The sequence below is a fragment of the Papio anubis genome, chromosome 14, assembly GCF_008728515.1.
Source record: "Papio anubis isolate 15944 chromosome 14, Panubis1.0, whole genome shotgun sequence".
NCBI lineage: Eukaryota > Metazoa > Chordata > Mammalia > Primates > Cercopithecidae > Papio > Papio anubis.
The window spans coordinates 55804882-55822138 of record NC_044989.1 but is presented as its reverse complement, the minus strand read 5'-3'; the positions used below and the strand labels follow the sequence as shown (position 1 = coordinate 55822138).

Here is a 17257-nt window from a genome sequence, read left to right as displayed (position 1 = left end):
GCCTGTAATCCCAGCACTTTGGGAGGCCGAGGGGGACGGATCACTTGAGGTCAGGAGTTCAAGACCAGCCTGGCCATCATGGTGAAACCCTGCCTCTACTACAAATACGAAAAATTAGCCAGGCGTCGTGGTGCACGCCTGTAATCCCAGCTACTCAGGAGGCCAAGGAACAAGAATCACTTGAGCCTGAGAGGCAGAGGTTGCAGTGAGCTGAGATTGCGCCACTGCACTCCAGCCTGGGCAACAGAGTGAGACTCTGTCTCTAAATAAATAAAGTGATAGAGTTGTAAACAGAGGTGATCACTCTTGTCTTTTCTCCTTTAATACCTCTTTGTCTTCTGTCTTCTCTTTCAATCTGGTTGCTCACAGGATTATGTTTTCATATGTTTTCAGGCCTCTTATCCATTCATTCTGTATGCTGAGCCTTCCCATACATCATCTCACCTGAGATCCTTTTTTTTTTTTCTCTGTTTACTGTATGTTTCTACCAGGATAGACCAGAAGCAACTCAGACGTCACCAATTCGGCATACCCAAAATCGGACTCAGTAAATGATTTTTAAATGTTTGTTGACTTGAGCCAATACCAAAATGAATGAGATTTGTTCTCTGTATTCAATGAAATTAAAGTCTGATTGAGAAGAAAATATTTACATAAAAATTAATTCCAGTAAAAGAATGTGGTGAAACTCTCATATATACACTTTAGATTTTTATTTGGTTTTGTCTTCAGGGTCTTTGGGTTTAAGAAATGGATCATAAATACTGGTTTATGATACACTCTGAATTGTGTTCATATACCATCCTTTTTGTGAAAAAAAAAGTATTTATTAATAATTACTCATTTATCTGCCATTCAGAAAGATAATTGCAACACTAAGTCACATCCATCTCCCTCTTGCCACTCTGTCACCAGTATCCTGTGCCACAAATACATCATTTTTTAACTGTAACTACTCTGTACCCTGAGATAAAGAGTCTTCATTGCCGGGTGTGGTGGCTCATGCCTGTAATCCCAGCACTTTGGGAGGCCGAGGCAGGCGGATCACCTGAGGTCAGGAGTTCAAGACCAGCCTGATTAACATGGTGAAACCCTGTCTCTACTAAAAATACAAAATTAGCTGGGCGTGGTGGCACATGCCTATAATCCCAGCTATTAGGGAGACTGAGGCAGGAGAATCGCTTGAACCCAGCAGGCAGAGGTTGCAGTAAGCCCAGATCATGTCATTGCACTCCAGCCTGGGATACAAGAGCTAAACTCCATCTAAAAAAAAAAAAATAAGAGTCTTAATTACTAAAAGGGGCTATTTTGGGACTTTGATCTTCCAGATTCCTTGAGAATTAATTATTGCTTTTGATAATCTAAGCCATAATCTGGAGCTTATTCACTCAATGATTTTGTTGCTTCATTACCAGGATTAGTTTTAAAGGGAGAATGGGGCAGTAAGAAGAGGATGAGTTCTTTTGCCTCTTTAACAACAAGGTTTTTATAAGACCCATTTATGGCATGAATATTTGTGGTCATAAATTATCTTTAAAAATAATTTTCTGACCTCCAATAATGAACTATATTACTTTGTACTTGGATAGTAGGTATAAACTTTTGGAATCAAAATTAGAATCCACTCTTAAGAAGTCTCTTGAAATAAAAGAAGAAAAAATTGCTGCTTTAGAAGCTCGATTAGAAGAATCCACGAATTATAACCAGCAATTGCGCCAAGAACTTAAAACAGTAAGTGATTTTCTTGGAAAGAATTTTAAGGATCATTTATTATATAAATATTTGGACAGAAAAATATAAAGTAGAAAATAAAAATATAAAACATTTTATTGATATTTAGTCTATTCCTTTTTCATAAACTTGAGAGTTTTCTTTTTTTTTTTTTTTTTTTTTTTTTTTTTTGAGACGGAGTCTCACTCTGTCGCCCAGACTGGAGTGCAGTGGTGTGATGTCGGCTCACTGCAAGCTCTGCCTCCCGGGTTCACGCCATTTTCCTGCCTCAGCCTCTTGAGTAGCTGGGACTACAGGCGCATGCCACCACGCCCGGCTAATTTTTTGTATTTTTAGTAGAGATGGGGTTTCACCGTGTTAGCCAGGATGGTCTCGATCTCCTGACCTTGTGATCCGCCCACCTCGGCCTCCCAAAGTGCTGGGATCACAGGCGTGAGCCACTGCGCCCGGCCACTTGAGAATATTCTTAAACAGATCTCTGTCATATGAATATGGTATAGCTTATTCAGTGCTATTTCATGTGTGTGATATCCTGCATGCTGTTAGGGATATATCAGAAGTGTGTGGGTGGAATGAGGAAGAGGCAGGCTTATATTATTGGGAAAAGCTCTCATTGTGATATTGACATTTTACTCTGTCACTCTTTCCTATTGAGGATCCAGGGAAAATTCTGCTAAGCAAAATATGACAGCACCTGATCTCATAAATTTGAGGTCTTTTCTAGATCTGTTTTCTTTTGATATTTGGAAGTATTCAGTGAAGTAAGCAAGCAAGGCAGAGGTAACTGTTTATTTTCTCTAAGGAAGCAAATCAAAATATAAGGGACTTTCCCATTCCACAGGGTTGGTAGATGGTAGATTGGTAGAGTCATGTTCTGGTTTATTCACCCTTTTATTATCTCTGCAGTGCCCCAGGAGTGGTCTCAAGGTTAACTGAATACTTAGACTGACAAGATTACTATAGGCTACATTTAGAATCATTCTACTCAGAACACTATAAGAAATACAAATAGACAGCAGGGCCGTGTCAGTCCATCCTCTTCACGTAGTTGTCTGAGAATAATCTTTCCACCAGATGGTTTACGTATAAGATAAGATTCACGTTGGGTGTGTGCAGGAGCTTTCCTGGCTTTGAATCCTCATGCTCATAGTAGTGATTACCTCTTGCAGCAACTCCAAAGGTATAGATTTAAGATCCCCACAGTGCACATGCCAATTATAGGAGGTGCTGTACTCAGAGAAGTTCAGAGAGAGGGCTGCCTATTGGTCTTTGAACTTCTCCTAGTCATTTTTTTCAATAAGCAATATTATCTAGTAACATAGAATGTTCCAATTTTTTTTCACTATTTGCTGACACCATTGCTGCTATTTGTCACAGACATTGCCATGGAACATACATTGTTACAGAATAAGTTTTACTTATTTTTCATCCAGACATTCTCAGAGCCAGAGAATAAGTTTTAGAACTGTGTCTAGTTAACCAAAGGGATTATTTTAAAAAAAAAGAAAAAAGCGCACACACACACACAACACATTAACCTGCTTTTTGTCCTGAATTTTTTTACCCCATTAGCTGTATCACTGAGTTGCAAATAAAATCAACTTCATGAAGCTACTCAACCAGAAAATTAGTGGGTTTGGGTATGAGTTGTGTACGTGTGTTTCAAGTAGATATTAAAAATGCCATCACTGGGCCGGGTGCAGTGGCATGCCTGTAATCCGAGCACTTTGGGAGGCCAAGGCAGGCAGATCATTTTAGGTTGGGAGTTCAGGACCAGCCTTGCCAACATGGTGAAACCCTGTCTCCACTAAAAATGCAAAAATTAGACAGGCATGGTGGTGGGCATCTGTAATCCCAGCTAGCTACCCAGGAGGCTGAGGCAGGAGAATCACTTGAACCCAGGTGGCAGAGGTTGCGGTGAGCCGAGATCGTGCCGCTGCACTCCAGTCTGGGTGACAGAGTAAGACCAGGTCTCAAAAGCCATCGCTGACTTTCACTTTCAGCTTTTTAGACATAACTGTTATGGACTAGCTTCTTGCTGTGTATTCAACTGAATTTATATTGTTACAAACTTTTAATACTATATGTGAAGAAGTATTCTCTTTTTTTTTTTTTTTTTTTTTTTGAGACGGAGTCTGGCTCTGTAGCCCAGGCTAGAGTGCAGTGGCCGGATCTCAGCTCACTGCAAGCTCCGCCTCCCGGGTTCACGCCATTCTCCGGCCTCAGCCTCCCGAGTAGCTGGGACTACAGGCGCCCGCCACCTCGCCCGGCTAGTTTTTTGTATTTCTTAGTAGAGACGGGGTTTCACCGTGTTAGCCAGGATGGTCTCGATCTCCTGATCTCGTGATCCACCCGTCTCGGCCTCCCAAAGTGCTGGGATTACAGGCTTGAGCCACCGCGCCCGGCCAAGAAGTATTCTCTTTAAGATAGACTGTGAAAGTTAAATACGAATAGTATAAGGGTTAAAGTAACCACTAAATTCGTATGACAAAGAGATATAGGTAATATGACCAAAAAAGGGAGATAAAATGGACTCATAAAAAATAAATCCAGGTTAGGCACAGAGGCTCATTCCTGTAATCCCAGCACTTTGGAAGGCTGAGGTCAGCAAGATCGCTTGAGCGCAGGGGTTTGAGACCAGCCTGGGCAACATAGGGGAGATCCTGTCTGTTAAAAAAATCCAAAAGGCAAAAAGAAAGAAGAAACAGAGAACAAAGTACAGATTGGACAAATAGAAAACAAATAGTAGGATGGCAGCTTTAAACTAAAGTATGGCAATAACTATATTAGATATAAAAAGTCTAAACACCCCAGTTAAAAAGCAGAGATTAATAAATTAGACAAAAAGGCAAGACCCATCTATATGCTACCTATCAGAAATCTTGATGGAAAACGATATATCATTCTAGCACTAATCAAAAAATTGCTAGATTGGCTATATTAATGCTAGGCAAAGTAAATTTTAGTGCAATAAATAGCACCAGAGCTGAGTAGTTCATTACATAATTATAAAGGGGTCATTCCAGCACAAAGATAACAAGGTTAAATGTTTATGCATCTAATAACAGAGGTACACCTAGTAACAGAGCTGCAAAATAGATGAAGCAAATATCTGTAGAACTACATGGAGAAAGACAAATCTACAATTACAGTTAGAGAGTTTAATACTCATCTCTCAATAATTGGAGAATAAGTAGAAAAAACTTCATCTACCAGATAAAGGGCTTCTATAAACAGCCTATAGACTAATCACTTTCCCCTTTTGATCAGGAAGAATACAAAGATTTTGCTCTCACTGTTACTATTAAATGCTGTACCGATGATCCTAACCAGTATACTAAGATAAGAAGAAATGAAAGGCATACAGATTTGAAAGGAAGAAGTAAAAATGTCTTTCTTCACATGTGTGACATGACTATATTTACAGAAAACCCTGAGGAATTTACAGAAAAATGTCTACAGCTAAGGTGAACTAATCAATGTCTCAGGATAAAAGTCAATATATAAAAGTCTATTTTATTTCTCTATATTAGCAATGAAAGATTGGAAAATGAAATATAAAAAAAAACACCATTTATAATACTATGAAATACTTATGGATGAATTTAAGGAAATGTGTGCAAGAACTCTACTAGAAACACCAAAGGAATACCTCAGTAAATGGAAATAAGAACCATGTTCAGGAATTAGAAGACTCAATATTGTTAAAATGGCAGATTCCCCATATTGATCTCTTGATTCAACATAATCCCAATTAAAATCCCAACAGGCAGATTTGCAAGATGATTCTAAAATGTATATGGAAATATTGATCAAATATTAGTGAAAATTGGGAGCAACTGGAACTGTCATGCATACTGATGCAAATATAAGATGTTATAACTAATTTAGCAGGCAGTATGGCAGTATCTCAAAAAGTCCTAGCCCATGGCCCAGCATGGTAGCTCATGCCTGTAATCCCAGCACTTTGGGAGGCTGAGGCAGGCGGATCACTTGAGGCCAGGAGTTCAAGACGAGCCTGGCCAACATGGCGAAACACTGTCTCTACTAAAAATACAAAAATTAGCTGGGCGTGGTGGTGCACACCTGTAGTCCCAGCTACTCAGGAGGCTGAGCCACGAGAATCACTTGAACCCAGGAGGTGGAGGTTGCAGTGAGCCAAAATTGCACCACTGCATTCCAGCCTGGGCAACAGTGTGAGACTATCTCAAAAAAGAAAGAAAAAGAAAAGAAAAAGAAGGTGATAATGCTACTTCTCTTTACTCAAGGAAAATGAAAACATAGATAAATGAATTTTTTTAGCAGCTTCATCATAATCAAAAAACTGGATATAATGACCAAAAGAAAAAAATTACTGATGTACTCAACACATGGATAAAGCTTAGAAATATACTCAGAAACACACACATACACACACACACACACACACAGATTATATACACTGATTGTATTTGTGTGAAATTTTAGTATAAGCAGAACTTTTATGAAAGAAATGAAAACAGTGGTTGCCTGGTGCATAGAGTAATGGAAGTGTTCTGTCATGTTGATATATGGGTTATATAGGTGTTTGCCATTCTCAAAATTACCGAATTACACTTAAAATCTGTACATTAGCAACTTCATGCAAATTATAACTCTATTTTTAAAGATTACATTATCTTTGGGAACTGTTGAAAATTTTAAATTTGAATTCATAACATAATTCACAATATTTTAATTAGCTCTAAATTACTTTGTTACAGTGATTTATTTTTATCTAGACTCTGTATTCATTTCCTCTCTGAATATAAAGATTTTGATTAATGATACATAATCATTTTTAATACTTACTTGAAAGAACAATGGCTTTAAACTGAGAAGCCTTCGGCCGGGTGCGGTGGCTCACGCCTGTAATCCCAGCACTTTGGGAGGCCAAGGTGGGTGGATCGCTTGAGGTCAGGAGTTCGAGACCAGCCTGGGCAACATGGTGAAATCTCGTCTCTGCTAAAAATACAAAACTTAGCCAGGCATGGTGGCACACGCCTGTAATCCCAGCTACTCGGGAGACTGAGGCAAGAGAATGGTTTGAACCTGGGTGGTGGAGGTTGCAGAGTGCCAAGATCGCACCACTGCACTCCAGCCTGGGTGACAAAGTGAGACTATGTCTCAAAAAAATAATATAAAATGAGAGGACTTGAGTTTTATTCTCAGCTCCCCTTCTTAATAACTGCATATGTTTATAGCCTTTCTAAGCCTAGAACAAAGACCTTGTGGGAAATTCATGTAAAATAGAGACTGGAAATGATGCCACTTATCTATTGTTATTAGGGTGTTAAAAGTAAAAACAAAACAAACAAAACCCGGAAACTAGGATCATAGGGTACCCATTAGATGGCTTGCGAAACTTGACATTACATTCTATCTTGGCATCTTTTTAGTCTCACCTCATTATTTTCTAACTCAGCAGTAGCATTATTAATTGTTGAGTTGTAGGCTTTCTTAAGTTGTGCATTAGATGTTGAACTATAAAACATTTCTATCCTTGCCTTAATGCAAAGGTTGGGATTAACTTGAAATTTATTATAAGAATCTCCTAGGATAAACTAGTGCTTCAAGATAGTTTAATAATTCAAGATAAGTATAATAATAGTAAATTTGAGTTGAAGAGAAAGAGTTATTAAGTTAAATCTGGCAAATTTGGTCATATATGATGAGCAAGTTGGTCATGTATGATGAGTTAACAATCCTTGGATTGTTCGCAATCCAAGGATATATCTTCTCTAGGATTTTCTAGTGTGATTATAATCTACTTTAAGAGAGCCAACTCAAAACTAAAAAATCCTGAATACGATATGTCCTTAAAATTAATAAAGTGTCAAATCTTTGTGCTTTACATAGACATCTCTGTGAAATTTCTAAATTGGTTACAGATAGCTCTAAAAAGAATTGTTAGTCATTAGCAACATATCTATATCCACTCTTATCCAGGGGCATTTGCACGACAAACAATAGGATTTGACATTACTCTGGCACATAAACAGAGTACGTTTTATATTTCTAGGAGGAAACGATTTGCATTTTAAAAAGCACAAATCATACATGTTATTCATCACATTTAAAAGTATATTGCCTCTCATATTTACCAGATCAGCCCAGAGTCAAATTAATTGTGAGAAATGTAACTGTGGTGATTTTTTTCTCCCCATTAAAATATTTTAAATAAAATTTTAGGTGAAAAAAAATTATGAAGCTCTCAAACAGAGACAAGATGAGGAAAGGATGGTACAGAGCTCTCCTCCAATATCTGGTGAAGACAACAAATGGGAGCGAGAAAGTCAAGAAACAACTAGAGAACTTCTGAAAGTTAAAGACAGATTAATTGAAGTAGAAAGAAATGTAAGTATTTTTTAATTTTAGTAGGAATCATTTTTTTTAGAAATAGAGGATCACTGGAGAAATTTATCTTAGATATATTGTCTAATATTTAAACAATTGATGGCACTTAATAAGAAAATTCTGGTCATATAGTCCTTTTTCTATTTGTTCGTACCTCAGGGGCCTTTCTTTTTGCTTCTCCTGCCTGGAACATATGACTGGCTTCCCTCAGCATTTGGGTGCCGTATCATATGTCCTGCAGAAGGTCTTCCCTGACTCCTTCCCCCAGTAAAGTTGTTATCCCCAACTTAAACTATTCACTATTGTTCCATTGCTTTAGTTTTTTCATAGCACTTTTCACAGTGAAATTAAATTTCATATTCATTTATGAAAGCAGGTAATTTGTCTTTCTTTTTTTTTTTTTTTTACCACCGTGCCTTTAATATCTAGAATAGTGCCTGGTATGTAGTAGACACTTAACAAATATTTGCTAAATTAGTTCAATCTATACTTGACAGTTAACAACAAGCAAACAAGCTGAACAACAAATGGTTACCCTTCAAAAGATGAATAAACTTAAGGAACTTACACAATAGCAAGTAAAATAGTTGTGGTGGTGTTTTTTTTAATTTAACACAAAAATAGTACCTTTAATTAAAAACTAAGCAATAAAACCAAAAAATAATCCCCACACCATTGATTTCTGCTTTCTCATTCAAAAAGAATCACTATGAACAGTTTATCTTCCTAGAAAATTATTTTGTCATTTATCTTTATATAGAAGTATATTTCTTTTACAAATTTATACCTGCGGGATCATGCTATACAAAATTCCTATTTGCATTTTCTGTTAATATTATCTTGGAGATCTCTCAATTTTAGCAGATGTATGTGTATTTCATTTTGTTTAATGACTACCTATTATTCCATAGTGTGAATGTTACCATAATTTACTTAAATAAATCTCACATTTCTCTACAGTTAGGTTTTTTGTTTTGTTTTGTTTTGTTTTGTTTTGTTTTTGAGATGGAGTCTCACTTTGTTGCCCAGGCTAGAGTACAGTGGCGTGATCTCGGCTCACTGCCAGCTCCGCCTCCCGGGTTCACGCCATTCTCCTGCCTCAGCCCGCCACCACGCCCGCCCGGCTAATTTTTGTATTTTTAGTAGAGATAGGGTTTCACTGTGTTAGCCAGGATGGTCTTGATCTCCTGACCTTGTGATCCACCTGCCTCGGCCTCCCAAAGTGCTGGGATTACCGGCCTCCCAAAGTGCTGGGATTACAGGTGTGAGCCACTGCGCCTGGCCCATTTAGGTTATTTTTAAACATGTTCATAGAATGCTAAATTGCTGACAGTGAAATTGCAAGGCCAAAGGATATATACGTGTGTGTGTGTGTGTGTGTGTGTGTGTGTGTTTAATTGATATTTTATATTAGTCTTTAAAAATCCCATCAATTTTCTTTCTTTCTTTTTTTTTTTTCTTTTCTGAGACAGGGTCTCACTCATCTCCCAGGCTGGAATGCAGTGGCAAGATCATAGCTCACTGAAGCCTCATCCTCCAAGGCTCAAGTGATCCTCTTGCCTCAGCCTCCCAAGTAGCTGGGAGCACAGGTGCACACCACCACACCCAGCGAATTTTTGTATTTTTTGTTGAGGTGGCGTCTTACTATGCTGCCCAGACTGGTCTCGAACTCCTGGCCTCAAGTGATCCGCTCTCCTCAGCCTCCCAAAGTGCTGGGATTGCAGGTGTGAGTCAGCACACCCAGCCTAAAAATCACATCAACTTTCAATCCCACTAAAAGAGTATACCTATCTTTCCATATTAACACTGGATAGTAGTACCTAGTGCTTTAATTTTTGTTAAAGCAATAGGAGAAAATATTTTAATGTGTACATTTAAAATTATGAGTTAGGCATTACACATTTTTCATGTATTTATTGGCCATTTATAAATACCTATTTTTAATCAGTGATATATATACCTATATTGCTTGGATTCATAATTACATTTTAGAAAATTGAGCTGGCATATGAAGTTCTGTAAGGTGAATCTTTTTTTTTTTCTTGTAGACTTCCTTTATAAATTTCCATTGGAAAAAAATTACTTCGTTTCATATTTTAGATAATGGGGTTATAAAGATGGTCAGCCATATAATAGGCTGGTAATTTTTGTGTTTGCCAGTATTATATTTGCTAACTTCTTTCTTTTCCATTGTAAATTTTTTCCTGCTCTAAGATACCCTCTCAGCTATCTCTTCTCTTCATTATAGACTATAGGAATTTTTTTTATTCCTAGAGACACCTGGAATAATCGGTAGAGCTTGTACAATTTAGTTTCTAAAGTGCTAAACTACAATAGTATTTCACATATATATGTGAAAAATGGTTCACCTCTTTGTGCTGAGATGGTATATAAATACGTCAGTACTGTCAGTATTCCATTTTATTTTTTCTAGTATACATTTTTTCATCCTTTTTATTTTTTATTTTTATTTTTATTTTTTTTTATTTTTTTTTTTTTTTGAGACGGAGTCTTGCTCTGTCACCCAGGCTGGAGTGCAGTGGCCGGATCTCAGCTCACTGCAAGCTCCTCTTCTCGGGTTCACGCTATTCTCCTGCCTCAGCCTCCCAAGTAGCTGGGACTACAGGCACCCGCCACTTCGCCCGGCTAGTTTTTTGTATTTTTTAGTAGAGACGGGGTTTCACCGTGTTAGCCAGGATGGTCTCGATCTCCTGACCTCATGATCCGCCCGTCTCGGCCTCCCAAAGTGCTGGGATTACAGGCTTGAGCCACCGCGCCCGGCCTCATCCTTTTTATTTGAACAAATGAACAAAAGAGAAATACAAAATCATAACGCATCTTAAAGCATTTTGTTTCCTCAGCTTCAATTTTATAGTATGATATGTGGGTCAAATCCTGACCTGCCTTTTACACAGTGACATGCAGTGTATATAACATAAAAGCCAATAAAGTGAATGTTATATTTACATATAGATATGTTAAGAGTGATCTGTTGTGATTCAGTTGTTAACTTTTTATGCATACTGCAGGGTAGACCAATTATGACCTTTAGTATATTAAAGTTTTATTTCTGTTTTCTGGAGGGTTCTTTGTACTTTGCTGTTGCTGATTTTTTATGAAATTTAATTTAGAAATAATCCTGAAAAGATTAATGACAAGTATTTTAAAATCTAATAATCATTGATTCGCATAGTAGTTCATTTGTTATAAAATTGAAATATGGCCTTACGGAAAAACGGAAAATGTTATGTTTTGTTTGGAAATGCTCCAGGAGTCTTACAGTTGAGGTAGAGTTTTAATTAGCATTTTATATCGTGAGAAAAATAAGAAAATATCTGCGTTAGGTCTGTTGTGGACTGCAAATTTTAAACAGATGGTTAAGATTGTTCCTGTAAACCTGCTTCCCTTTGAAATATTTGTGTTTGGAAATTACTTAGTTTTGCACTATCTCTGGGACCACCACTCACTTAGGTATATATTTGCCTTTGGGTAAATTAGAAAAGATAGATCTCCATGGTTGGACACAGCCCCATTTATTCTGGTCATTCTGGGAACCTTCAAGCAGTATTAAAACCATACAACTGACAATTCCTTTCTAGTTTTTGTGTTAATAAATATATTTAGAATAGGATATTTTATTTTTAGGATATTATAGTGCAGACAAGACACAGGCACAATATTAAGGTTTTAGTATTATTGCCTTCTTTCTGATGAATGTCTGTTTACAATTTGGGATGGGGAAAATGTTTTTTTTTTTTTCCTCTTTTAAGATTGTTGGGGTTTTATGGATTGTACTGCTAATACTCATAAAATTCAGTATATTATAGAAATATGTTTAGTATTGCTATTGTTGTTAATATGTTTGGTTTCGGTTTTTGTTTTTTAAGAATGCTACACTGCAAGCAGAGAAGCAAGCGTTGAAAACTCAACTGAAGCAGCTTGAGACACAAAACAATAATTTGCAGGCTCAGATTCTTGCACTTCAGAGGCAGACAGTATCATTACAGGAACAGAATACCACTCTTCAAACACAGAATGCCAAGCTTCAGGTTGTAATATAATATTTTGGGAATATGCAACCAAACTCTTGAATTATGCTATTAAAATAAGGGAGGGTAAACATGGAAACATTGTTTCTTAGCGAATGAACTTAAAGATAAATGAAAATGTTTTTATTTAGTGCCATGCCTAAACTTTCACACATTAATTTGTTAAATGTCAAAGGCTTTAAATATTAATAAATTCAGTCAATACATCTAAATAGAGATAAATTATATTTGTGGTCTTTCTACCATTTCATTAAGTTGATTGTAATAAATTGGGTAGAAACCCTTGTTTGAGAGTATGGTTGCAGCATACTATTCCTTATTTCATTTGTATAGCTTTTTTTTTTTATCAGTTTAGTTACTGGAAAGCAGGACAACATGAGAATTTTGTCTTTAGACCTGTCCTAAGTTCAAAGGATCCATCTTTCACTTAACACCGCCAGTGTCTTTCCAGACAGAACAATCAGGTGGGGGAAAGTTCAACTCTGAAACCTCTTAAAGAACAGAAACAAGTTCCCTCTCTGAATCTAAGAATTCTTCTTTCTGTAACCCTTTTCTTTGATCAGCATCAACACTTTGTTTGATAAAGAAAATATTTATTTAATTCGGACTCTTGAAAAATTTCCACAAGTAATTTTTCACTTCTATCAACTTCTATCACCAAATTCTAGAAATGATAAACTAGCACTTCAAATTCTATACATTTTCATTTGTAATATAATAAAATGGTTGCTAATCACCTTCATTTAAAATAAATTCAACCCAAAACATAAAATACATATATATGTCTAATATACACACACACATATACGTATGTATGTGTGTATTATAATACTTCCAAAAATCAAAATTAAATGGTAGCATTATTCTTTGGGAAGCTAAAATCAAAATCTTCCCAGTATAATGTAAATATATCTGCTGTGATTCATTTAGAGCTTGCTTTATTTAACATTGTAATCTTGTATTTTGAAAAAAGAACGTGAACTATTTTTCTTATGTCTGATAACAATACATATTCTCATAGGTTGAAAATTCTACCCTTAATTCCCAAAGTACCTCACTTATGAACCAGAATGCACAACTCCTAATCCAGCAGTCTTCCTTAGAAAATGAAAATGAATCTGTAATCAAAGAGCGAGAAGACCTAAAATCTCTCTATGATTCTCTGATCAAAGATCATGAAAAGCTGGAACTTCTTCATGAACGTCAGGCTTCAGAGTATGAATCTCTTATCTCTAAACATGGAACTCTGAAGTCTGCCCACAAAAATCTTGAGGTGGAACATAGAGACCTTGAAGACCGGTAATTTGTTATATTTTGTTGTACTGTGAATTTAAAATGAATTTTCTTCAAGTAGTATAATAAATTTTATATGTTAAACACATCTAATGTTAGTTTACGTAGGAAATGTATGTAAATTTACCTGTGTTTTAAATGATAATTACTCATTTCCTTCATTTCTAAAGTTTCTTTTTTGTAAATATTATAAACCAAATGCCTTTTTTCCCCCAGTTACAATCAGTTATTAAAACAGAAAGGACAATTGGAAGATTTGGAAAAAATGCTCAAAGTAGAACAGGAAAAAATGCTGCTTGAAAATAAAAACCATGAAACGGTAGCTGCAGAATACAAGAAACTTTGTGGTGAAAATGATAGGTAATAAATACATATTATATATTACAAACATTTTATGTAGAAAGTATATACATATATATGTGTGTATATATATATTTTTTTATTATGTATTATTTCTTACATCCAAAATACATACTGTCCCTTTGTAGTACCAAGCATAGTTTGAATTTAGAATTTTAAAAAATAGAATAGGCAGGGTGCGTGGCTCACACCTGTAATCCCAGCACTTTGGGAGGCCGAGGCAGGTAGATCACCTGAGGTCAGGAGTTCGAGACCAGCCTGACCAACATGGTGAAACCCTATCTCTACTAAAAATGCAAAAATTAGCCAGGCATGGTGGCATGCACCTGTAGCCCGAGCTACTTGGGTGGGTGAAACAGGAGAATTGCTTGAACCTGAGAGGTGGAAGTTGCAGTGAGTCGAGATCGTGCCACTGCACTCCAGTCTGGGTGACAGAGTAAGACTCCCATCTCCTTAAAAAAAAAAAAAAGAGAGAGAGAGAGAGAGAGAGATAGGATCTTACTCTGTTGCCCAAGCGGAAGTTCAGTAGCTCGATCGTAGCTTACTGCAACCTCAAACTCCTATGCATAAGCAATCCTCCTACCTCAGCCCCTCAGGTAGCTGGGACTGCTAGCACACACCAACACGCCTGGCTAATTTTTTAAAATTTTATTTTAATTTTTAGTTTTTGTAGAAATAGGGTCTCCTGTGATCCCCAAGGCTGCTCTCAAACTCCTGGCCTCAGGTGATCCTTCTGCTTCTACCTCCCAGAATGCTGGGATTACAAACATGGACCATCAGTAACCAGCCAGTACTTTCTTATTAATACTTGAAACTTTCAGTACCTATACTTGAACATATTTAAAGACTAAAAAATTCTTTTCCAAGTGTGGAGATGGGTGGATGGAAAAGGGAAATTAAAAATTATTTTCAAGGGAAAGGTACTCAGAATTTTTAAAAATCTAGTTTTTACAGAATAGAAACTGATTTTTGATAAGTTTAGTAACTTGTAAAACAGTCTTTTATTCTAAGTATGTCTTAATGTTATTTATGTCATTTCATATTGTATAAATTATACCAAAATCTATTAAGATAATCTAATTATATTTCTGTGATTTCTAATTATAGGTTGAATCATACCTATAGTCAACTTTTAAAAGAGACAGAAGTTTTACAAACTGACCATAAAAATTTGAAAAGTCTTCTGAATAATTCCAAACTGGAACAAACAAGATTAGAAGCTGAATTTTCAAAGCTAAAGGAACAATACCAACAACTGGATATTACATCAACCAAGCTGAATAACCAGTGTGAGGTGAGCTTTAATAAGTTTAATCGCTGTTTCCTTCATTTAGGCACCAAGACATGCCTAAGAAATAAATGACTATATTACAATGACAATACTAGTATATATTTAGTGGTGTATATCTAAAAGAATTTGGTCAAGGATCATTGAAACCTACACGTGATTCAGAACAACTTCCCATATCATTAATTACAATCTTTTAAAAAGTATTAGCTTAAACTTATGTCCAGATTCTTTGAAAATTGTAAAATTATTCATTTAATGAAAAAATGTTCACACCTGGCATGAAATTATAAACCAATAGAGAAATTAGTTGGAAACAACATACAATTAATTACCCAACAAAGCTCAGAAAGTAGTTCATTCTACCTATGGTTTATAAAAGTCTAAATAAATTGTAGTTAGGATGGTATACCTCTAGAATGGTAGAGTGAGGAATGCAGCAAATCAACTCCTTAAGAAACAATACAATTGGACAGAACTGTCAAAAACAACAATGTTGGGACTGTGGAACCCAACAAGGGCATATAACAAATTGAGAAGCATTTATTAAAGCAAAACTATTCAACCCTGGGAAGGAACTGTGATTGTCTGAGGCATTTTATCTTGGGGCTTCTCCCATTCCTCTTCTCCTTCCCTGGTTTCCTATACCTGGTAGTTTTGACAGAGCATAGGGCAGGCTGTGAAAACCAGCAGCCTTTCTACTGGAGGAAACTGACTTGATTTGGAACAGAGCATAGCAAAGCCCCATGCCTGGGAGAGTTGTCAAAGGTCAACTCTTAGATAGCTTGAGGTTGAAATATTGGTTGGGGCAAGTAACAGACCAGTGAACTAGTCAAAAATTAAAGGATTTTCAAGAAATGAGTTAGCCTCAGTGGGTCTTCATAAGATCTCCCACATGTCACTGGTGGTCCAGAAAACTGTTCGAGAGAGACCAGAGAGGGCCCTAGCTATCTATGCATCCCTGGCTAATTCTCACAACTTGGGTCAAATGTTAATTATTGGCTGAGGGCTAAGTCATATAATGACATGATTTAGTGGAGGTGGAAAAAACTATAGTGTAAAAGGTTGAGGTAGTAGTTAACCTTGGTGGGAAGGGATAGTGGTTGGAAGATAGCACAGGTGTTTCTAGAATACAATTAATGATCTGTTTCTTGGTCCAGGTGCTGGTTTAACATAGTGTTCACTTTGTGATAATTCATTGAGCTCTATATACACTTAAAATTTGTTCTTGGGGCCGGGCGCGGTGGCTCAAGCCTGTAATCCCAGCACTTTGGGAGGCCGAGACGGGCGGATCACTAGGTGAGGAGATCGAGACCATCCTGGCTAACACGGTGAAACCCCGTCTCTACTAAAAAATACAAAAAAATTAGCCGGGCGAGGTGGCGGGCGCCTGTAGTCCCAGCTACTCGGGAGGCTGAGGCAGGAGAATCGCTTGAACTTGGGGGACAGAGGTTGCAGTGAGCTGAGATCACGCCACTTCCCTCTAGCCTGGGCAAAAGAGCGAAACTCCATCTAACAACAACAAAAAAATTGTTCTATTTTCTTTATATATGCTTTATCTGTTGTCTATTGACACCGATAATGCTCTTTAACAATGGGAGAACCTTAGTGGTAATGGACAGTAAACACTTCTTTTTGCCTAATGAGTCTGAGTTTGCTGAGCATCTATACTAATCTACTCACTGCCAGGGGTTTGCTCCTGCATCTGTAATTAGCTGGCATGTATGCTGAGGGCTGGCTGGTCTATGGTGGCCTCACTGGGATAACCCTTCTCTGTTCCATGTGGTCTCTCCATCCTCCAGCGGGGCTCTGAGAGTGTGAGTGGAAGTCCACAGGCAACTTGAGGCCTAGGCTTGGAACTGTTACACCATCACTTCCACCACTTTCTCTTGGCCAAAAGCATTCCAAATTCAAGAAGAAGGGAAATAGATTCCACTTCTTTATGGAAAAAGTGAGAAGTCACATTGCAAGAGGGCATAGGTACAGGGAAGAAAATAAATTCATTCAAATAAATCTACCATGTATGTTATGTTTCAATTTAACAACATACAGATAAATATAGTATGATATTCACAGTTACAGATCTAGATGGTTGTTTATGATTATAGTATCATTCTCTCTGATTTTCTCTCTACCTTTTGAAATTTTTCAAAATGTTTTT

At 36.9% G+C, this 17257-nt stretch overlaps 2 protein-coding genes across 15 annotated transcripts in view; one reads left to right on the top strand and one right to left on the bottom strand.

The window, feature by feature from the left end:
- Positions 1-17257, bottom strand: part of LOC101025789 (putative prolyl-tRNA synthetase associated domain-containing protein 1) — a 149292-nt gene that overhangs the window by 99522 nt on the left and 32513 nt on the right. The window contains exon 4 of one of the 2 annotated variants that reach the window (XR_004178257.1): positions 6562-6711. The exons of the other annotated variant lie outside the window; for it this stretch is intronic. The gene's annotated coding sequence lies outside the window, so the exon portion shown is untranslated. The remainder of the gene's footprint in view (positions 1-6561; positions 6712-17257) is intronic. 2 annotated transcript variants of the gene reach the window in all.
- Positions 1-17257, top strand: part of CCDC88A (coiled-coil domain containing 88A) — a 130819-nt gene that overhangs the window by 87116 nt on the left and 26446 nt on the right. For 11 of the 13 annotated variants that reach the window (XM_031655173.1, XM_031655172.1, XM_031655171.1 and 8 more), the window contains 6 exons: positions 1590-1731; positions 7942-8106; positions 11994-12155; positions 13177-13454; positions 13665-13808; positions 14916-15102. In XM_031655173.1, the coding sequence (XP_031511033.1) occupies positions 1590-1731; positions 7942-8106; positions 11994-12155; positions 13177-13454; positions 13665-13808; positions 14916-15102 (1078 nt within the window). The remainder of the gene's footprint in view (positions 1-1589; positions 1732-7941; positions 8107-11993; positions 12156-13176; positions 13455-13664; positions 13809-14915; positions 15103-17257) is intronic. The other 2 variants (XM_031655177.1, XM_031655170.1) reach the window with 1 other exon arrangement.